The sequence below is a fragment of the Phocoena phocoena genome, chromosome 11 (assembly GCF_963924675.1).
Source record: "Phocoena phocoena chromosome 11, mPhoPho1.1, whole genome shotgun sequence".
NCBI lineage: Eukaryota > Metazoa > Chordata > Mammalia > Artiodactyla > Phocoenidae > Phocoena > Phocoena phocoena.
In genome coordinates, this window is record NC_089229.1 from 57665910 (window position 1) to 57683454 (window position 17545).

The 17545-nt window shown below is 47.6% G+C and overlaps 1 protein-coding gene across 3 annotated transcripts; it reads right to left on the bottom strand.

Annotated features, from left to right (window-relative positions):
* Nucleotides 1–717: 717 nt before the first annotated feature.
* On the bottom strand, nt 718–12818 carry PIP4K2C (phosphatidylinositol-5-phosphate 4-kinase type 2 gamma). 3 transcript variants are annotated; one of them, XM_065886816.1, is made up of 10 exons: nt 12561–12818; nt 9584–9681; nt 8813–8909; nt 8309–8452; nt 4621–4767; nt 4393–4431; nt 3687–3800; nt 3048–3315; nt 2776–2879; nt 718–2594 (listed from the first exon to the last, which is right to left on the bottom strand). In XM_065886816.1, the coding sequence occupies exons 1-10, from the start codon at nt 12732–12734 to the stop codon at nt 2514–2516; spliced, it is 1266 nt and encodes a 421-aa protein (XP_065742888.1). In that variant the 5' UTR covers nt 12735–12818; the 3' UTR covers nt 718–2513. The 3 variants fall into 3 exon arrangements, with proteins under 3 accessions (XP_065742888.1, XP_065742889.1, XP_065742890.1); XM_065886817.1 differs by having other exon boundaries at nt 2514–2594; nt 8813–8878; nt 9607–9681; nt 12561–12734; XM_065886818.1 differs by lacking the exon at nt 8309–8452 and having other exon boundaries at nt 2514–2594; nt 12561–12734.
* Between the last annotated feature and the right edge of the window lie 4727 nt (nt 12819–17545).

Genomic DNA, 17545 nt, shown 5'->3' on the forward strand with positions numbered 1-17545 from the left:
GGTGCAGAATGAGAAGTGAATACATCTTTTTTTTAAATGCCTTGGAGTGATGGTAGTATCAAGTCTATGGTTGAAATAGAGTTAAAAACTCTCAAAGAAAAAAAAAAAAAAGCTCTTCTCTCTTCTGCTTCCCACATCAGAGCAATCTCCGCCCCCAGTCCAACTCACTTCCCTGGGGCCACATCAAGCCAGGTTTTTCCACCAGCCAGAAGCACCGATGGATCTCCCAGCCTGGCAGCGACTTCTGATAATCCACCCCCTTTTCTTTACTCCCTCTCCATCTGGATGGTTGGTCACTTTCTTCTTTACTTTCCCAGGACCCTGCTGTACTCTTCCTGCCCTCCAGACAGAGGACTTCTTTCCAGGAAGCCTGCAGGAACACTGAATTCCTTCTCCTTTAGCTCATGTGTGCTTGGTGCTCACCTTTACAGAGATGGGAGTGTGATCTAGCCCAGAACCCTGGGGGAAGAGGGAGGGTCACATCATCTCAGCTGTCCCTGGCCCCCCTACAGCTAACTCCCACAAAATTGGGGAATGTTTTCCATTCCCATGCACACTCAACACCTTTTTAAGTTCACAGCCATCTATCTTGAAACCCACATCCTTAGGGACCCAACACCTTAAAGACCAATCAGAATTCTTCATCTGGTCTCTGCATCCCTAAGCCCAGGCTTCCAAAATAGCAAGAGGGAAAGAAGAGGCATTTCTGTGAAGGAATTTGGATTCAATAATTTATTTTCTATATAGTGACAGTAACGGGAGTAAATACACAAGATCTTTTTTATTAATTAATAAAACAAAAAAGATGAAAAAAAAACAGAAGCAACAAATGAAGAAGACCATAATGCTTATGATATACATCAGCCACATGGTCAGAAAACCCATTTCTAAAGAACAGTTGCTGGTGTCATGGAGTTTTATTGCATTCAACAGGGGAAAGGTAGATGGTTGGAATGAAAAAGATCCATCAGCCTCCTGACAGGAACATATTATAGGGACTCTAATCCTTAACTAGGGACTCCTCTTGTCACTTCCTTTGGAGCAGAAGATGGAGGGGCAGGAGGAATTCTCCTTTATGACCTCATGACTTCTTGTGAGACAGATCAGTCCAGGCAGATACAGAGCAAGAGTCTTTGTACCCCACAGGCCACGCGCTGGTGCCCATCTTTATGTTTTAGAGAAGTGCAGAAGCCTCAGGGGGGATGTAGGATCACAAGAAGAATGGCTGCCTGAGCCCCAAGGGCATTGCGGGGAAGGGAGTACACTATCTCAGCTCATCAGGGTCTGCTACATTCTGAGAATATCACGTATTAACTATCTTTGGAGGGGGCCGGGTTATGGCTCTGACTCCTCTCTGGGGGTGGAGAGTGAAGATGACAAAGGCGGCCATCTGTCCCCTGAGAGACACAGTAGCAGTATAAGACGAACAGAATAACAAATCCAACTGGAAAAAGGGTTTGGGAAGGAGAGGGGAAGTAAGTATGCTATGGGCACACTTCCAGAGAGTAGAGGAGGTTCCCACACGTGAAACTTCTTTTCTCTTGAAATAACCAGGGTTAACCCAGGTAGAGATATTCCCTTCTGCTCAGTCTAAAACCTTAGGGGTGGCTAGACATGAAGAAAGGAAATTTAACATAGGGAGTGAACCTTATACCCCTGGCTCATCCTCCCAGCCTCCAGAACTGGCCACACCCCCAATGAAGGGTTCTAGCTCCAGGAGGGACGTGAGGTCCTGGTGAAGAGCAGCGACAGTCAAACACCTTCACCCAGGATTCAACACTGTGGCTATCTCTGGTGGGGGTGAACGTGGAGTGAGGGAAGAGCCTGGAGAGTAGTCAACCCTCAACAGAGACCTCCAATTCCCTGCATAATCACAAGAGTCCTCAGAGGTCCCACCTCCATGAGCTGCCAGCCCGCCCACCATTCTCCACCCCAGCCGCATAAGATTGGCCATATCCCATCGTATGTGTGCATGCCTGCACCCACATCTGTAGTATTTTGAAAATCTTCCATCCCAGGGCCTACGGGGAAGGAAGTGTGCCACAGTGAGCTCTATAAAGTTATCAGCAAAATTCAGACACTCTTAGTTCGTCCCACACAGCAAAGTGCATCCACAGTAGCAGCTTGAGCCAGGTCCATCTGTCCAGTCAGGTCCTGAAGACGGCAAACAACACCCTTCCCCCAGCTCCTCCTATGTTATGGAAACAACAGGACATTTTACAAAGATCAAGGCACTTGGGAGAGAGTCAACAGTAACACTAATGAAGCAAGCAGACTTGTTGGAGGGGAAGGGAGAAGGAAAGGAAGAGGAGAGAGGACAATGTATTTCTGAGGGCCAGGAAGAGCCTACTCAACAAGACTGAGTTATCTGGATGGAAGAAGCCTGTAGCCTGAAGTTAGCAAAAGAGAAAGAGCAGAAGTAGTGGCCAGAATACCCACAATTCCCCCAAAGCCTCTCAGAACCCCACCACCTGGAACACACAGCAGCAGTCACCATGGAGTCAGGCAGTCTCTTAGGCAAAGATGTTGGTAATAAAATCCAGGAATCGCTTAGCATACTGCTCAGGATGGACAGTAGAAATCTCTGCCCCCGCCTGTGAGAGGAGGTATGGAACATGGTGTCAGGCCCCGCACCCCTCCCCGACTCCCCACTCTCAGTTCCACTCCAGATCATTTCCATACCCAACCCTTCATCCTTCTGCCACCCCACTGCTCTGGCACAAGAGGCTCTTGAATAGTCAAGACAAGAAAGGAAAGGCTTTAGAGAACCCTCACCCCATGCTTGACAGTTTTGGCTGCGTGAGCTGCTTTCTTCTTGGCATCATACTGTGTCAGGATGTCAATGAGGCCCATGAAATACACCTCCTTCTGAGGGGCCCCTGCAGAGAGAGACCAGCAATGAAGAGCAAGTACAGTCCCAATTCCCTCTCCCCAGGAACCAGTCAGATCTGTTTTGAAAAGCTAAACAGCCTCTCCACCCACCACCCTGGTCTCTGTCATCCAGGGACCACCCTCCCCACCCTTAAAATTTCCAGGCTCTTTCTCACCCTCAGCACTCCGGATGGCATAGACATCAATGAAGGATTCAAACTCTCCAGGGCCCAGGGGCCGGTGGGAATGGATGTAGCCGCCGATACCCTCAGGGGAAGTGCCATAGGAGCCCACCAGAGCAGGAGGTCCGGTCAGGGCACAGTCCCCATCCCCCTCTGACTCCTCCTCCCGCACAGGCCCCTCCTCCTCTGGTTCAGAGCCGCGAATGATGTCGTGGATGCCCAGCAGAAGGCTGTAGTCCATGATCTTCAGCTGCACTAGGAACTGAAACCCCACTGACAAATAAGAAGCCCCAGATCTCCCTCTCCACTCCCAGGTACCACCCTTATACCTCCATCCCTGAATTTCCGGGGCCCTCCTGGGGAAAGGAAGTGTAAAAATTGAGGGTTGGGAGTATACCATTGTCCTTTATTACCTAATTGTCCTGGGTATCTAAGAGCATTCTTTTAGCTCAAGCCAGCCACCCCCTTCATAAGTCACCTCTAGAGGATTTTCATGATTCTTATCCAACTCCCCTACATGCAGAGAACCCAAAGGGAAGGGGAGGAGTTCCCTTGTATTGTGAATGGGCAATTGCCCTGTGGGGAGCAAAAAAGGGAAACAAAGCCACTTCCCACAGCACCCCAACCCATCACCTCCACATCTCTCTTTAGCTTCTCTAGAAAGACTTTCTTCTCCTCTTCAGCAATATAAACTTTCTGGTTCTTGTTGAGAAAGTCCATATCCTTAAGGGTGGGCAATTCTTTAACCTGAGAATAGGTAAAGGGACATCTTGGGAATACAGCCCTTACCCCACGCTCTCAGAAAACCCTGCTCTATGTAGGGCTTTGTCTCTGACTGGGGGGGCGTCTAGGGGAGACAGATTTACAGCCCATCTCTCATCTGACTTGACACTACGATGCTGCCCAGAGCCTGTTCTTACCTCTGGTGGCTTCCCCAGACTCAGCCACTGCAGCTGTACCCCAAATCACATCCCCCTACTTTCTGCCTATGGTTTCAGTCCAGAACCTCCATTCTGACTTTTCTTTCTTCTGAAGCAAAAACAGCTGCTTGAAAACAGAGCTCAGAATGGGAGGCGGCTGGTAGGCATTTTGCTCTTGAAGTCTGACATTTTCACGCATCCCCAAACCTTCCACATGGACTAACCCATGCCAGTGACAAAGAAGCTCTTCCCACTGCCCCTTCCAAACAATCCCTGGATCAGGAAAAGTCTACATCTCTCTTCTTTTTGGTGGTTTAAGATAAGAGTAAATAGCTGGGGATCCCTACCTCTTTATCCCAAGAAGGTCCCTTTGAACTGCCCTCCCCCATCCCTCACCCTATCATCTAAAATTATATCACCTTCTCCTTATCGCTGGCTTCCCGGGACACTAGGGAGCCCTGTGGAGAAACCCAAAGACAAAGTCAGCAGAAGTGGCTAAAAGAACAGTCAGGACCCAGCTCCTAAGACAAGTCCTCGAACCCACAGCCTTCTTTCCTTTAAAATGCGTCATCCAGTGCCCTCCCTGGCCATTCCCCTCCCTCAGGTCATCAGGAGTCTCCCCTTCAGCCCTCACCTCCTCTCCTTACCTTGAGGTCATACTTCCTGTGCACAGGGAGACGGTGGCTAAACATGTTGCGCATCACAAGCATGTAGCTGTCTTCGTTGTCCACGCTAACCCGGTACATCCCCAGGAACTGGGGCAGCAGTGTGTTGCCATGGCACTTCACAATGTACTGGGGTGGAAGGGAGGAAGGAAGGGGAAGAGGCTGAGCAGCTCAGGGATGGGAATTCAAATGCTACTATTCCATAGGGATTCAAGTAGAGAGGTTACAGAAGCTCCGAAGGGGTGTGGGGACTTTCTAAAGATGCCCCTGGTATCTGTGCAGTTTCTGAATCATCATCTCCTTTCATTTATCCCATATGTATAATGTCTCTTAAATTTAAAGTGGGGCTTCCCTGGTGGTGCAGTGATTGAAAGTCCCCCTGCCAATGCAGGGGACACGTGCCCCGGTCCGGGAAGATCCCACGTGCCGCGAAGCGGCTAGGCCCATGAGCCACGGCCGCTGAGCCTGCGCGTCCGGAGGCTCCGCAACGGGAGAGGCCACAACAGTGAGAGGCCTGCGTACCGCAAAAAAAAAAAAAAAAAGAAAAAAATTTAAAGCACCATCTCTCCTTTCGTCTTTATTATTCTTTGAGATGGGGAAGGGTATGTGTTATTATCCCTCTTTATACTCAAGTAGTCACAGAACCAGCAGTAGAAATTACATCAACAAAATGATTTTATCTAGACCAGGGGTCCCCAACTCACGGGCTGCGGACTGGTACCAGTCCTCGGCCTGTTAGGAAGCAGGCCGCACGCAGGAGGTGAGTGGCGGGTGAGCTCGCCATCGCTCGCATTACCACCTAAACTATCCCCCGCCCCCGGCCCCAGCTCCAATCGGTGGAAAAACTGTCTTCCACGAAACCGGTCCCTGGTGCCAAAAAGGTTGGGGACCACTGATCTAGACCAATGTTCTTTGGTGGGCTAGACTCCCACAGTAAAATTGTTTGCAAAATGGCCTATAATCTGGATTCTTAAAAAAAATTCCTCTTTCAATGCTACAATCTCCCTCAGTGTTGCTGCCTACTTCTCTTCATAGCCAACCTTCTCAGAAAATTAGTCAGCCATGAGTCCACTGCCTCTGTCTCATTCATACCTCAAACGACTGAAATCAGATTATACCCTCATTTCTCCTCTGAAATTTCTCTACTCCTCACTGCCTCAAATCCCTCAGTTGCCAATCTCATGGGTATCTAGTCATCATCATATTTCAACTGGCTAGCACTAGATACTACTGACCAGCCTCTCCTTAAAACTCTCTTCACTCTGAGCTCCCATCATACCACTCCCCTCTATCCTCAAATCCTGTGTGGAATGCAGTAGGGCATAAATCATTAAAAGCATCTGACAACTCTCGCCAAAAAGACCCTGACGTGGTGCTGGCCCTTGGGGCTTCAGTCTCAGCCTCACCGTCAGCCACATCAGGGGAAGAGGTCTCTAGATCTGTCCCCTGGCAGGGAATTCTGGGGCAGAGCTGGGGATAGAGGCCTGTGGGAAGGAGGAAAACACAACCATAGCAGAGCCTCTAGGCAGCGGTGACTACACGGCCTTACTTTTGTTCCCATCTTCCCTGCTTGGGGCCGTGGGCATGGCTTTAGAGAGCCAGGGTAGTCTGGTCACTGGGAGGAGCAGAAGAAAAAGTTTTTGCTCCTTTGAACCTGATGGGGGAGGCCATTTGCATGTGGAAAATGCTCTGTACATTGGGGACTGCCTGTATTTGGAAGTTTCATTAACTCTTAGCATCCTGTTCTCAGCCTCCAAGCTGTATTGAGAAGTTACTAGTCTGTATTTTTATTAAGCCTTAAAACTTCTTTTATGTGCATTTGGTGCCAACTTTTTTGTAGAGCTGTATTAAAAACAGCAAACTTGTGCTCACGTCTCTATGTAACTTTGAGAGGAGCATTCTGTTATTTTTACAAGGCAGGAGTGTGTATAGCTGTTGAATTAAACTTAGCAATCACGTTAAAAAAAAAAAAAAAAAGCGTCAGACAACTCTTAGTCTCCTTTATGGGCTCTTTTCTTTTCTTGCTCCGGAGGGTTCTTTCCTCAACCTTCTTTTCATTTCACTCGACACATCCATAATCTTAAACCTGAACGAACTTTTTGGCCAACCCAATATAATACATTCATGGCGATAATTACCATCTATTCACCTATAGTTCTGAAATCTAGACTTCTAATCTAGTCCTCTTTTCCAAACTCCATACCCCAACCACTTATGGGACATCTATATCTGCATGAACTGAAGAAACCACAAACTCGACATGCCTAAATCCGAACTGTCTTCTTCCAAAAACCTGTTTCTTTTTCTGCTTCCCAACTCTTGGTCACTGGGCACCCAGTTATCCCTAAGCAGGAATTTGGAGCGCCTCTGCCTTAATTCTCACAATTCTCCCAAAGGTCTTTCCATCTCCACTGCATCATCCCTCCAGGCCCTTGTCATTTCTCACCTGGACTATTACAATTACCTCCTAATTGGTATCTCCACTCTCAGTATTTCCCTCCTGCAATCCATTCTCTAAAATGCTGACACAGGGATATTTCTAAATAACATATATATCACTCCCCTGCAAACCACCTTCAGGATAAAGCCCAAACTCTTCGTGTGGCTTATAAAACCCTCACAGCCTGGCTCCTGCCTAACTGTTTTTCCACAATACCTTATCCCAGCCACACTGAATTTCTTGCAGTTCCACAACACCAAGCTCTCTCATGGCTCTGTGCCTTTACAAGTGCTGTTTTCCTTTGCCTAGAGTGCTCTCTTCCTCCTTGTCCAATGGCTGGTCCCTACTAGTCATGCAAGAATCAACTTCTAGGATACTCCCTCTAAAAAACTCTCTTTGAGCCTACCAAGTGCACCTCTTGCCCCAGGTGAGTTGGGATGCTCTTCCTCTGCCACCCCAGAGCATCCCCTAGATACCTCTACTCCTTGCACGCAGCTTGCTGTGTGCTAACGAACGCTAGCTTACTGGCCTCTGCCATTAGAACAAGAGAAACTCAAGGGCCACGGCCATTTCATTCACCTCTTTCTCTACTGCCTCACATAAGACCTAATAACAACAGACATCCAATATTTGTTGAATAACCAAAAACTCTTTTAGAATCTTTCATTTATTCCTTGCTCATTGATTTTGGTGAGATTTTTCTTCAGTAGAAAGATATTCAGGCATGTTTTTACTCCCAAAATAGTCCAGAAACTTCACATTCCAAATTCATCTGATCAGATAGAATAGTTTCCCTAATCCCACTTAGGACTGGATATGATCATGGCTTCTCTCCTCCAATCTATCCCAATTGTGCACTTATCCTGGTTTTCTCCCCAAACTGCATTTATTCCTGATAGTACATTTGGCGTTAACACTTCATCTAATTCTGACTTAGTCTAAAGTTTATACTTTGCTATACATGTACCCTTTATGTATCTATCAGTTCACAGCGGTTTTAGATTAGAAGTGCCAAATACGAAGGAACACGAACTCTTCTATTTAATCAAACACAAATCGGTATGCAGAGGCTCTCTTTTTGAAATGCCTTGTTTTCAAAAGTATGATGTCAAATGCTTCTTGGGGATCAAAATGGGCTATAGGGAGAAAGAGGGATAGGAAGTCTCCCAAGTGCTCTCGAGCTGAGTTATGAGTAGGGAGGGGAAGAATGAGGCTGGAGAGAGACCTGACCTGATGGTAGTTGGAGAGGTTGCTATGCATGTCAGCAATGTCCTCACTGGATACTTCTTTGATGACCAGAGTCCGATCATAGGAGATAAGGAAGCGACCATCACTGCCTTCACTTTCACTCGGGGGACTTCGGGTAAGGGACACCTGGGGACACAAAATAGGCTAGAAGCTCTTTTCCTCCCCTTTATATGGAGATGCAAGTCTAGGACAGTGGCCAACTGAACACACCTGAAAGTGGATAAAATCTTGACGTAAGAGGATGAGCAAGGGTTCTAAATTTGGTGTCCATATATGGACTAAATGAAATTGAAAGCAAAAATTTTAATGTATCTACATTTCCCCCCAAGGACAGGGTTTATAGCTTTCTTCAGATTTTTTTAGATGCCTGTGACCACAAAAAAATAAAGAATACCTGTGAAGGCCCTCATTTCTCCAAACATGACTGTCCCACGGATTCCCCAGTTGTTAGGGAGAAAGGACTATCCTCACCCAATGGACTCTCACCAAGTAATCCTGGTCATCAATACCAAATCGATCACGCAGGTTCCTGAAGACCTGGGGACAATACTCCTTGAACTTGAAATGACTGGGCAGATTTTCCCTGCAATAGGGGTTTTCAAGATAAGAAACAAAGTAACAATATTACCTTATATTTATGTAGGGCTTGACACTTTACAAAGCACCTTCACACATATTACCTTATTTGACTCTCATAAAACCCTTGTGAGGTCCTTTAAAGGTGTATTATTCCCATTTTATAGAAGGGGAGACTGGCTCAGGGTGGTTGAGTGACCTGCTGAAGTCACATGACTGGTAAGTGGCTTAAGCAGAACCACGACCTACTGCCCATCCAAACAGCAGCATTTCCCAAATCTCAAGCAAGTCAGAGACATCCCTAAATAAGCAATAGGTCTTGAGTGGCATCTTCGGATACTAGGAGGGCTTACAGGACTCAGGTATTTCTTTCAGGGAGTCCCTCTCAGAAGCTAATGGTAATGGCATCTAAACGTATTTATTACTTTGTGAATCTCCAGGCTAGAGGAGAGGTAAACTAGTACACATAGATAAGGGTGTAAGGAACATTGGAAATTATTTCAGTGGTTTCTTTACAAAATACTGAATTTCTGCATAGGAAGGAAGGTTAGACAATACAATAACAACTTGTAAGTTGTCTTCTAAATCTAAAACCTTCAACTCATTCAATCCTAACTCTTAAAATTATTTATTCTCTCTTCTAGGAAGGCTGACATGAGAAGGGTGGGGATTCCCACATACCTGCGGAAAAGGTGATTGTTGACCTTGATCTTGGAGCTGGCCTTAAAGTCATCTGGCAGCAGCATGACCGGGGGAGGCACCTGGCTGAGCTCATTGATCTGATAAGCCAAAACAAGAACAGGAAGGCAGTGAGTAGGGGTGCGGAGAGCTACTTATACAGTGTGTCTGGGCAAGAGTCAGAAAAGGGCAAATCCAACCTCATTCCCTTAAAAACGCTGGTTATGCATATGCTTGACAAAGGTGAGAGTATGTGTCTGCCATCTTCTGCTGCCCAAGGCCTGCAGTGAGCAACCCTTGCACACAGCCCCTCACACTCCCGCCCCCATGGAACTTCATGCTCACAACAGTCATTTTATATCAGGCAAACTCTGTAAGCGACTCTGGACTATTTTTTAAAGCTGTGACAAATTCTAGAGAAAAAAAAGACCCTCAGCAGACTCAAGACATTCAAGACAAACAGTTCCATGCTCCACTGGAAACAAAAGGTGTCTTCAAAGTACAAGGAGAGTTAAGGGGACTCTGAGGGGTCGACAGCAGCGAGAATGAAACGTCCATATCCTGAAGGAGGCATCTCCTTACAAACAGGACCAGTCCTTCCAGACCACTCTGACCCAGTTCTCTGTAGTAGGTCCCCACCTGCCTAGGTGTAAGATAAAAGAAAAACAGCTGATTTTAGAGGGAATGCAGGCAGGCAAAGGATATGAGCTCATTAGGCATCTGTTCACTGAAGTCAAGCCAACCCACAGCCCAAAGGATGCAAGCATCACATGCGCTCCTCAGCCCCAAGAATCAGCAGTCTGCTGATTCAGGGTGGAAAGGGGGATCTTGCACTAAGAAGTGCCCAGAAGATGTGCCTTCTCCCCACTGTTGCCACAGTATCTTTCACGCACCCTTATCACTTGACTCTAGCCTCTAGTTTACGTGAGTTCCCCACCTGGGTTGTGAGCTCTGGTAAGGACCAGTTCTAGTCGTCTGCATCACTCAGGTGCCTAGCTAGCACAATATTTGGCCCACAGTGGTCCTGAAGTGTTTATTAACTGAATAAACAGATGCCTTGCCTATCCTTACTTGATCATTCGACAGAGGTTATGAAGTGTAGTCTAACCTAAATCCCATACACTGCAATGAAAAACCAGCTCCTCTCATTCTCAGTAGAAAAGGAGGACAGAACATATTCCTCCAGAGGAAAAAAAAAAAAAAACCCACTAGAGATTCCCAGCCTAAAATTCAGCTACAGTTCTTTATGCCCCCTCCTCGCCACCTGCTGTTAAGCAGGCTGAATCATCACTAACACATATGTTCAAGGAATTTCTCCATTCCAGACCCTTGAAGTAAATGTGTGCTGGCTGGAGGGTGGGGTATTGGGGCTAAAGTATATATACCTAGGGAAGCTGAGGCAGGTCTTATGTGTAATTCCCCCATCTTACCAAAGGAAAACCCTCCTTCTTAAGTTTCCCAAAGGGATGGATGGATGAGTCATAACAGAGGCAGCCCACCTCCATCAGCCTTGCCCATACCAAGTGCCTTAGACTGAGCTGGGAGCAGTCCACAGAGCCACAAATGCGAAAGGGAGCTGACACACCCCCAGATGACTTTCTAAGCCACAAATAAAAATGTGACAAAAACTGTATTCCTCCTCATCCCCTTCCACCTCCACAGCACTACCATGACTATAATGTTTCAAGGAAGTTGAGTTTTTAAAATATTGCTTGGGGGCTTCCCTGATGGTGCAGTGGTTGAGAATCTGCCTGCCAATGCAAGGGACACGGGTTCAACCTCTGGTCCAGAAAGATCTCACGTGCAGGGGAGCAACTAAGCCCATGTGCCACAACTACTGAGACCACGTGCCGCAACTACTGAAGCCCGCATGCCTAGAGCCTGTGCTCCACAACAAGAGAAGCCACTGCAATGAAAAACCCGCGCACCGCAACGAAAAGTAGCCCCTGCTCCCGCAACTAGAGAAAGCCCGCGGGCAGCAACGAAGACCCAACACAGCCAAAAAATAAATAAATTTAAAAAAATTTTTAAAAAAATATTGCCTGTCATATTCAAGGTTACTGCATCCTTCCAATCCAGATCTGAGGGAAGGGGGGAAATGGCTGTGCTTCCTTCACCTGAGGTATCCTCAGGAAAGTAGATGCGCCAGCCTCTTTTGGCCTCCTCCGGATTCCCAGGCCAACCATCGACAGCAGTTCCCCGATTCTAAAGTTCACCACCATAATGTCCCCATGACCAGAGCTCCTGAGCCAGCTCTTTGGTCAAAGATGACCCCCACTTACACCAAATACCATTACTCCAGCCAGCAATGGGTTGCAATTAAGACCAAAGGCTTACATACATTAAGTGCTGAGTAAGTGCAACCACTAGGCTCAGGGTGGGGTAGCTTCTCTGAAATGCTGTACCTCTGGAAGGGAAAGAAAGGGACATGCAGGATTAGAAGGTCCAGGAAGCCTGGAGCTTCCCCCAAAGCCAAGGTTCCAACGTCACTGACGGCGGCTGTAAAGCAAGGTGCAAAGGAGAAGTGAACGATTCCCTTCATCCAGTTACCCTCTCCGCTCCCTTTCTACACTTACACTCTCACTGGAGACCTCACCACCACCAAGCCAGAAGAGCTACTCTCCCTAATGTCCTTCCAGACGGAGCCGGGTCCCGGCCGGTCTCCGTGGCCTGAGGCTGGAACGGACTGGAAGGAAGCAGGGAGCTGGATTTCAGTTGGGGAAGATGGAACCAGAGTGGAGGAGTAACGGGCGAAGGGAGGGACAAAAGTCTACGTTAAAAAAAAAAAAAGGTCTAGAGCGAGAAAGTACGCTGGGTGAAACACCTGAGGGCAGGTGGGCAGACCAGAACAGCCTGGGGGAGAAGTGGCAGCGCTAGGGGCTCCGGAGGCGGGAGCCTGGAAACAGACAAGCCCGGAGGAGCTCAGGGATTCGGACAGGGCCTCCGCTGGGCCGGGGCCGGGGCCGGGGCCGGGTCTCACCGAGTGGGCTACGCCCCACAGGAACACGCCCATCAGCGGGTCGGCCGCCCGGAACACCTTCACCTTCTGCTGCACGAAATGCTTTTTCTTGGTTTTGGAAGCGAAGCCGAAACCTGTGCCGGAAGCCGCTGTCGGCGCCGGTACAGTGGCCGGCGGGACCGAGGAGGACGCCATAGTCTCCCGCACACCCAACCAAGTGAAAGCCAGAGCCGGCCGGCCGCGATGTACTCTCCCGACCCCGGAAGCGGCGCTCACCTGCGCCTCCGTCACGTGACCGGAGGCTGGCCCGCAGGCGTGCGAGTAGGGCGGGGCAGGCTGACTCCGCCCCCTGGCGGCCGCACGTCTGCCCCAACGCCCGCGCGTTGCCTGGACTCACCTGGCGTTGGGGAGTCGCACCGAAGCCTTTTGCCCTGAGGGCTGCGAGCAGTCCGCGAGGCCCAGACCAGTCATCCAGGCGTAGGGGATGCTGCCTGGACTGGCCTGATTTAAACCCTCGGTCTAGGACTTCTTTGCTGCAAAGTCGCCGCCTTCCGGTTTTGCCCAGTTTCTAGGAATAACCTCCGCCCTGAAGCTAACCCGAAAGCATTTCTTTACGAAGTAGGAGATCCCTTAAGTGGGTTTCGTGCGTTTAGAAAGACCTCTCAGGCATCATTCTGGAGGGTGACCAGAGTACTGCAAGAGTCTAGGCACGAGATGAGGAACTAAAACAATGATTATTGGGATGGAAAGAAGGGGCTGGCATCTAAAGGTATAGTTTGATGTCAGTTTGTAAAATCCGTAGTGGATGTGCGATTTGAGGGAAAGGGAGACATTGAGAATGAATCCTAGGCTTCTGGCTAAGGTGTAGAGAGATGGCGGTGACATGAAAAAGGAGCAGTTTTGGTTGAAAACAAGAGTTCAATTTGGACCGTGTTTGAGGCACCTGAGGGCAGCCGGACATATGGGCCCAGAGTTCAGCAGAATGTCTGGGCTGGGGATAAAAGTTTAATTTTTGCGAAGAATCCGTAGGTGAGGATGACACCTCCCAGGGAGGGCAAGGAAAGGCTGGACCCTGGTATAGGCCACCATGTGAGAGGCTAGTGGGAGAAGACTGAGAAGGGGTGGCCAGAGAAGTAAAAGGGGCCAGGAGAGCAGGGTCACAAAAGCCAAGGGAGTTGAATTTCGAGAAGGAAGGAATGGAGAGCAGTGTCAAATGTCATGGAAAGGTGAGGCAAGACATGGAAGGAGCAGTGCCCATTGTCTTTGGCAACTAGTGACCTTTGGAAAGCACTTTCAGCAGAACAAGAGCCAGATCCAGGTGGGCTGCGGGATGAATAGGAGGTGAGGAAGTGGGGAAGGGAAGCCTGGGACTTCATCAGGAAATTTGGTTGTGAGAAAACAAGGTGGGGAGTGGCTTATAGAGAAACAGAGTAAAACACACTTTTAAGGGAGACCTTACCAAGGACAAGGGAAGAAATCACTGAGACAGAAGTTAACAAAGAAAATGCAAACTGCCCAAGTCTGCATCACTTTTAGTTATTTTATATATTTTTTGTTTTAGTTTCTTTCTTAATTTTTATTGGAGTATAGTTGCTTTACAGTGTTGTGTTAGTTTCTACTGTACAGCTATACATATACATATATCCCCTCTTTTTTGGATTTCCTTCCCATTTAGGTCACCACAGAGCACTGAGTAGGGTTCCCTGTGCTATACAGTAGGTTCTTATTAGTTATTTTATATATTGAGTCTTTGTAAGTACCTCAGGAATGAAGATCTGGAAGGGCCTTGATTTAGTCCAGAGAAGGGAGATTTATCACTTGTCAGACGGGAGAAAGCAAAGGGGTCTGTGTAGACAGAGGTAAGTGTGTAGGTGGGGGGGGGGGGAGGTGAAGAATTTCACACACTCAGTCACCTTAATTTACCCTTTAAAACAAACAAAGTTGTTGCCTAAGAGAGGACGGTGAGAAGGGATCTTGAGGAGTGAGGGTTTAGACCAGTTGCTCTGGAGAGTGGGAGAGAAAACAGCGGGGACACACAGAAGGAACAGTTAAATCAGCACCAAAGGTCAAGTTACCTCTGGGGCTCTTTGTTTTTAATTGCCCTAGTGTTTTGGTCGTATGGTTTTCTCCACTTATCTCAGAAACTCTGAAGTAAGAGCAGAGAAGACAGGTAGGGCTATGCTCTAAAATGGGGGTTAGAAGGGTGATCGTGGTAGACAATCTTGGGACAAGAGAGCTGAGCTCTTGGCGAGGGAGGGTTGCAGACACACTAGAGGGATGGAACTGATGCTGGGGCTGAGAGTGGTCTGGGGAAAACAGTGAAGAAAACAGGATACCATTTTTTGTTAAAAATTACGAACAACCTAGATCCATGGATGTCCACCAATAGTGGAATGGTTGAATAAATTATAGGATACGTTTATGAAAAATCATGTATTTTTTTAATGAGGTAAATATGTATCTTGACATGAAAAGATCTCTAGGACATATTGTCAAGTGAGGGAAAAAAGCCTGCGTGTAAATATATGGAAAAACACCTGGAAGGATATATCCCACACTGTCATAATGCCATTACATGCAGGGAAGGGAGTGAGACTGGGGAGGGATAAAGACTCACAACACGGGAGAGCCATCGTTGAATTTATTTTATTTTAAAGGTATCTATGTACATCAAGTAAATACACACTGGGCTTGGTGCAGTTTGGTTTGTCTTTCACGCTGGCATGCAACATTTTGGCAGATGTGAGGGGGCAGGCCAGGTGCCCCTCGTGGAGACCCTGGCTCTCTGAAAAAAATGTGGTGAGGGGGGTGGGAGGAGGGGGATGTGGAGTGAAGCTTCTGGTGAAGGCTTTGTGTGTGTGTCGTTTCTTATTTATGTAAGTGAATTACATTTCCCTTACATCTTGCTAAAGAGAAGGCTGTTCCCTCTGTCACCTCTCTCCTCATCTGCCCTACACCTTCACATTTTCTTCTGTGTTTTAAAAGAGTCATTTGGTGGCAAGATTACATAAAGCTCACTGGATTCTTGGGTGCCCTGCTGGCCGACATTAGCACAAGTCTCCAGGTGCACAGGTATCTTCTTTCCTCTCCACTTGCGTCTGGAGACAGCCGTGGCTCACCAACCCCACCCTTTCCCTCTTTGCTTGGGGCAGGGGAGCCAGATTGAACCCGTTTCCTCAGAGCAGTGGTTTTCAATCTACTCTACAGAATCCTTGGGGTCTCTTAAGGACTGTTCAAGGGCTCCTCAACTAGTGAAGCATTTTCCACCAAACAACAAAAATGCAAACTGCCCAGGTCTGCGTCACTTTTAGCTATTCTTTATGTCAGGGTTCTATATAAGATTGGTTCTGAAAAATGTTTGAGTATCACCGCCTTGGATTTATGCTACACCCCTCTGGTATTTTTTTTTTCCCCTGCATTTCTCCTTAATTGCTAAAAAGGGCCTAACAGGTAAAGGGAGAAAGGACTTTTTTGCTTGAAGGAGTCACAGGCCAATACAGGCTGTATTTACCAGCTGACACTCACACTGAGCTTTCTTTCCTGACTTAGAAACTAGGTGATGGGTTGCCCTGCTACCCTGTTCTTCCAACCCAGATAAGACTGGCTATCTGGACACCAGGTTATATTTCTTGATTTGGACTGGCTTGTGACCTCCACTCTACATCCCTGCAGTTACCTGGAAAGCCACCTTAGCACCATGTGGTAGGACAGGATATGAAAACAAAACAATAGTCCTGTCAATTCCATAGGGAGTGGGGGTGCCCCCTGGGTCAAGCCCTTGGGCTCCTCCACCTCTGGAAAATCTGCCCTGCCCTTTTCTTTAAAGTGCACTTAATACCAGATGAGGACATTACAGAGGGAATTCTTTTTGGAAAAAAACATTTTTTAATGTGTATCATCGGGGAAAAGTCAGGCTCCAGCTTGAAAGGAAGGCATTTCGAGATACCTATTTTGCCAATGAACTGGAAGCCCCCAAACCAAAAGGTGGAGACGGGAAGAACATGCAGCCCAATATGGGACAGAGAAAGGAATCCAGCCCATCACTGTGGCAAAAAAATACTTAGGAATTTTCCAGTCTGTTTACCCCCAAAGCCAAAGAAGGACTCATTTTGCTTACGCTTGGCTATAACTTTCACCGTGGACAGATGAGCAACCATTTGACAGATTGTTGGAAATGGGTTGGCCTCCTCAATGTTTCAAAATAATTTTAAGCAGCTTTGGGTTCTGGTCATGAGCTCCGGGGTAGAGAATATCAAAAGGAGTTTTGAGGAGAAAGGGAAGTGGTCCCTTGAGCAATTCATGTTCTTGGTTGTCCAGGGGGCACAGGAAGAGGGAGGCAAAAGGCAGACTTCGGGGGGCAGAGGTGCACACCCAGAACCCCTCCGTTGGGGTGAGGGGTGTCTGAAGAAAATTCACCGTATAATTTAAGCAGTCCTTCCATTTCACCCTCCCCTGTGCTAAATGTGGAAGAAGAGGGAGAAAGAGTCTATTTCTGTATCTTCTCATGACGCCAAGACATTCTTCTGCTTAAGGCTTTGTGTACGTGCATGTGTGTGTGTGTTTGTGAAGGATCACAGCCCTCTAGCTCCCATTTTCCTTTTATCATCTCTGTGACTAACACCATTCAGTGTGAGAGATGCATATAGGAGAGGAAGAAGAAACACTGACCCTCCTCCCTATGGCCCCAAATGAGGAGGGTATACTATGCTTAGAAATTGCTAAATACATCATTAGATACTAGAGAGTATGACAGAGAGAAGAGAGAAACATAGCAGCAGCTTTTGATATATAGATACAGAGTACAAAGAGATACAGAGTAAGAGAAGACATCATACACAGTACAGTCGGACAACAAGGATTGGGGAAGGGAGTTAGTATCAGAGACCACAGGTTTGCAGCATGCTGAGAGAAGAGGCCTCAGTCCCTCTTAGAAACTGGGGAAGAAAGAGAAAGAGGTTGTGAGGAACCACCTTGCAGCCCGGTCACTGAAGAGGAACAGGGTGGCA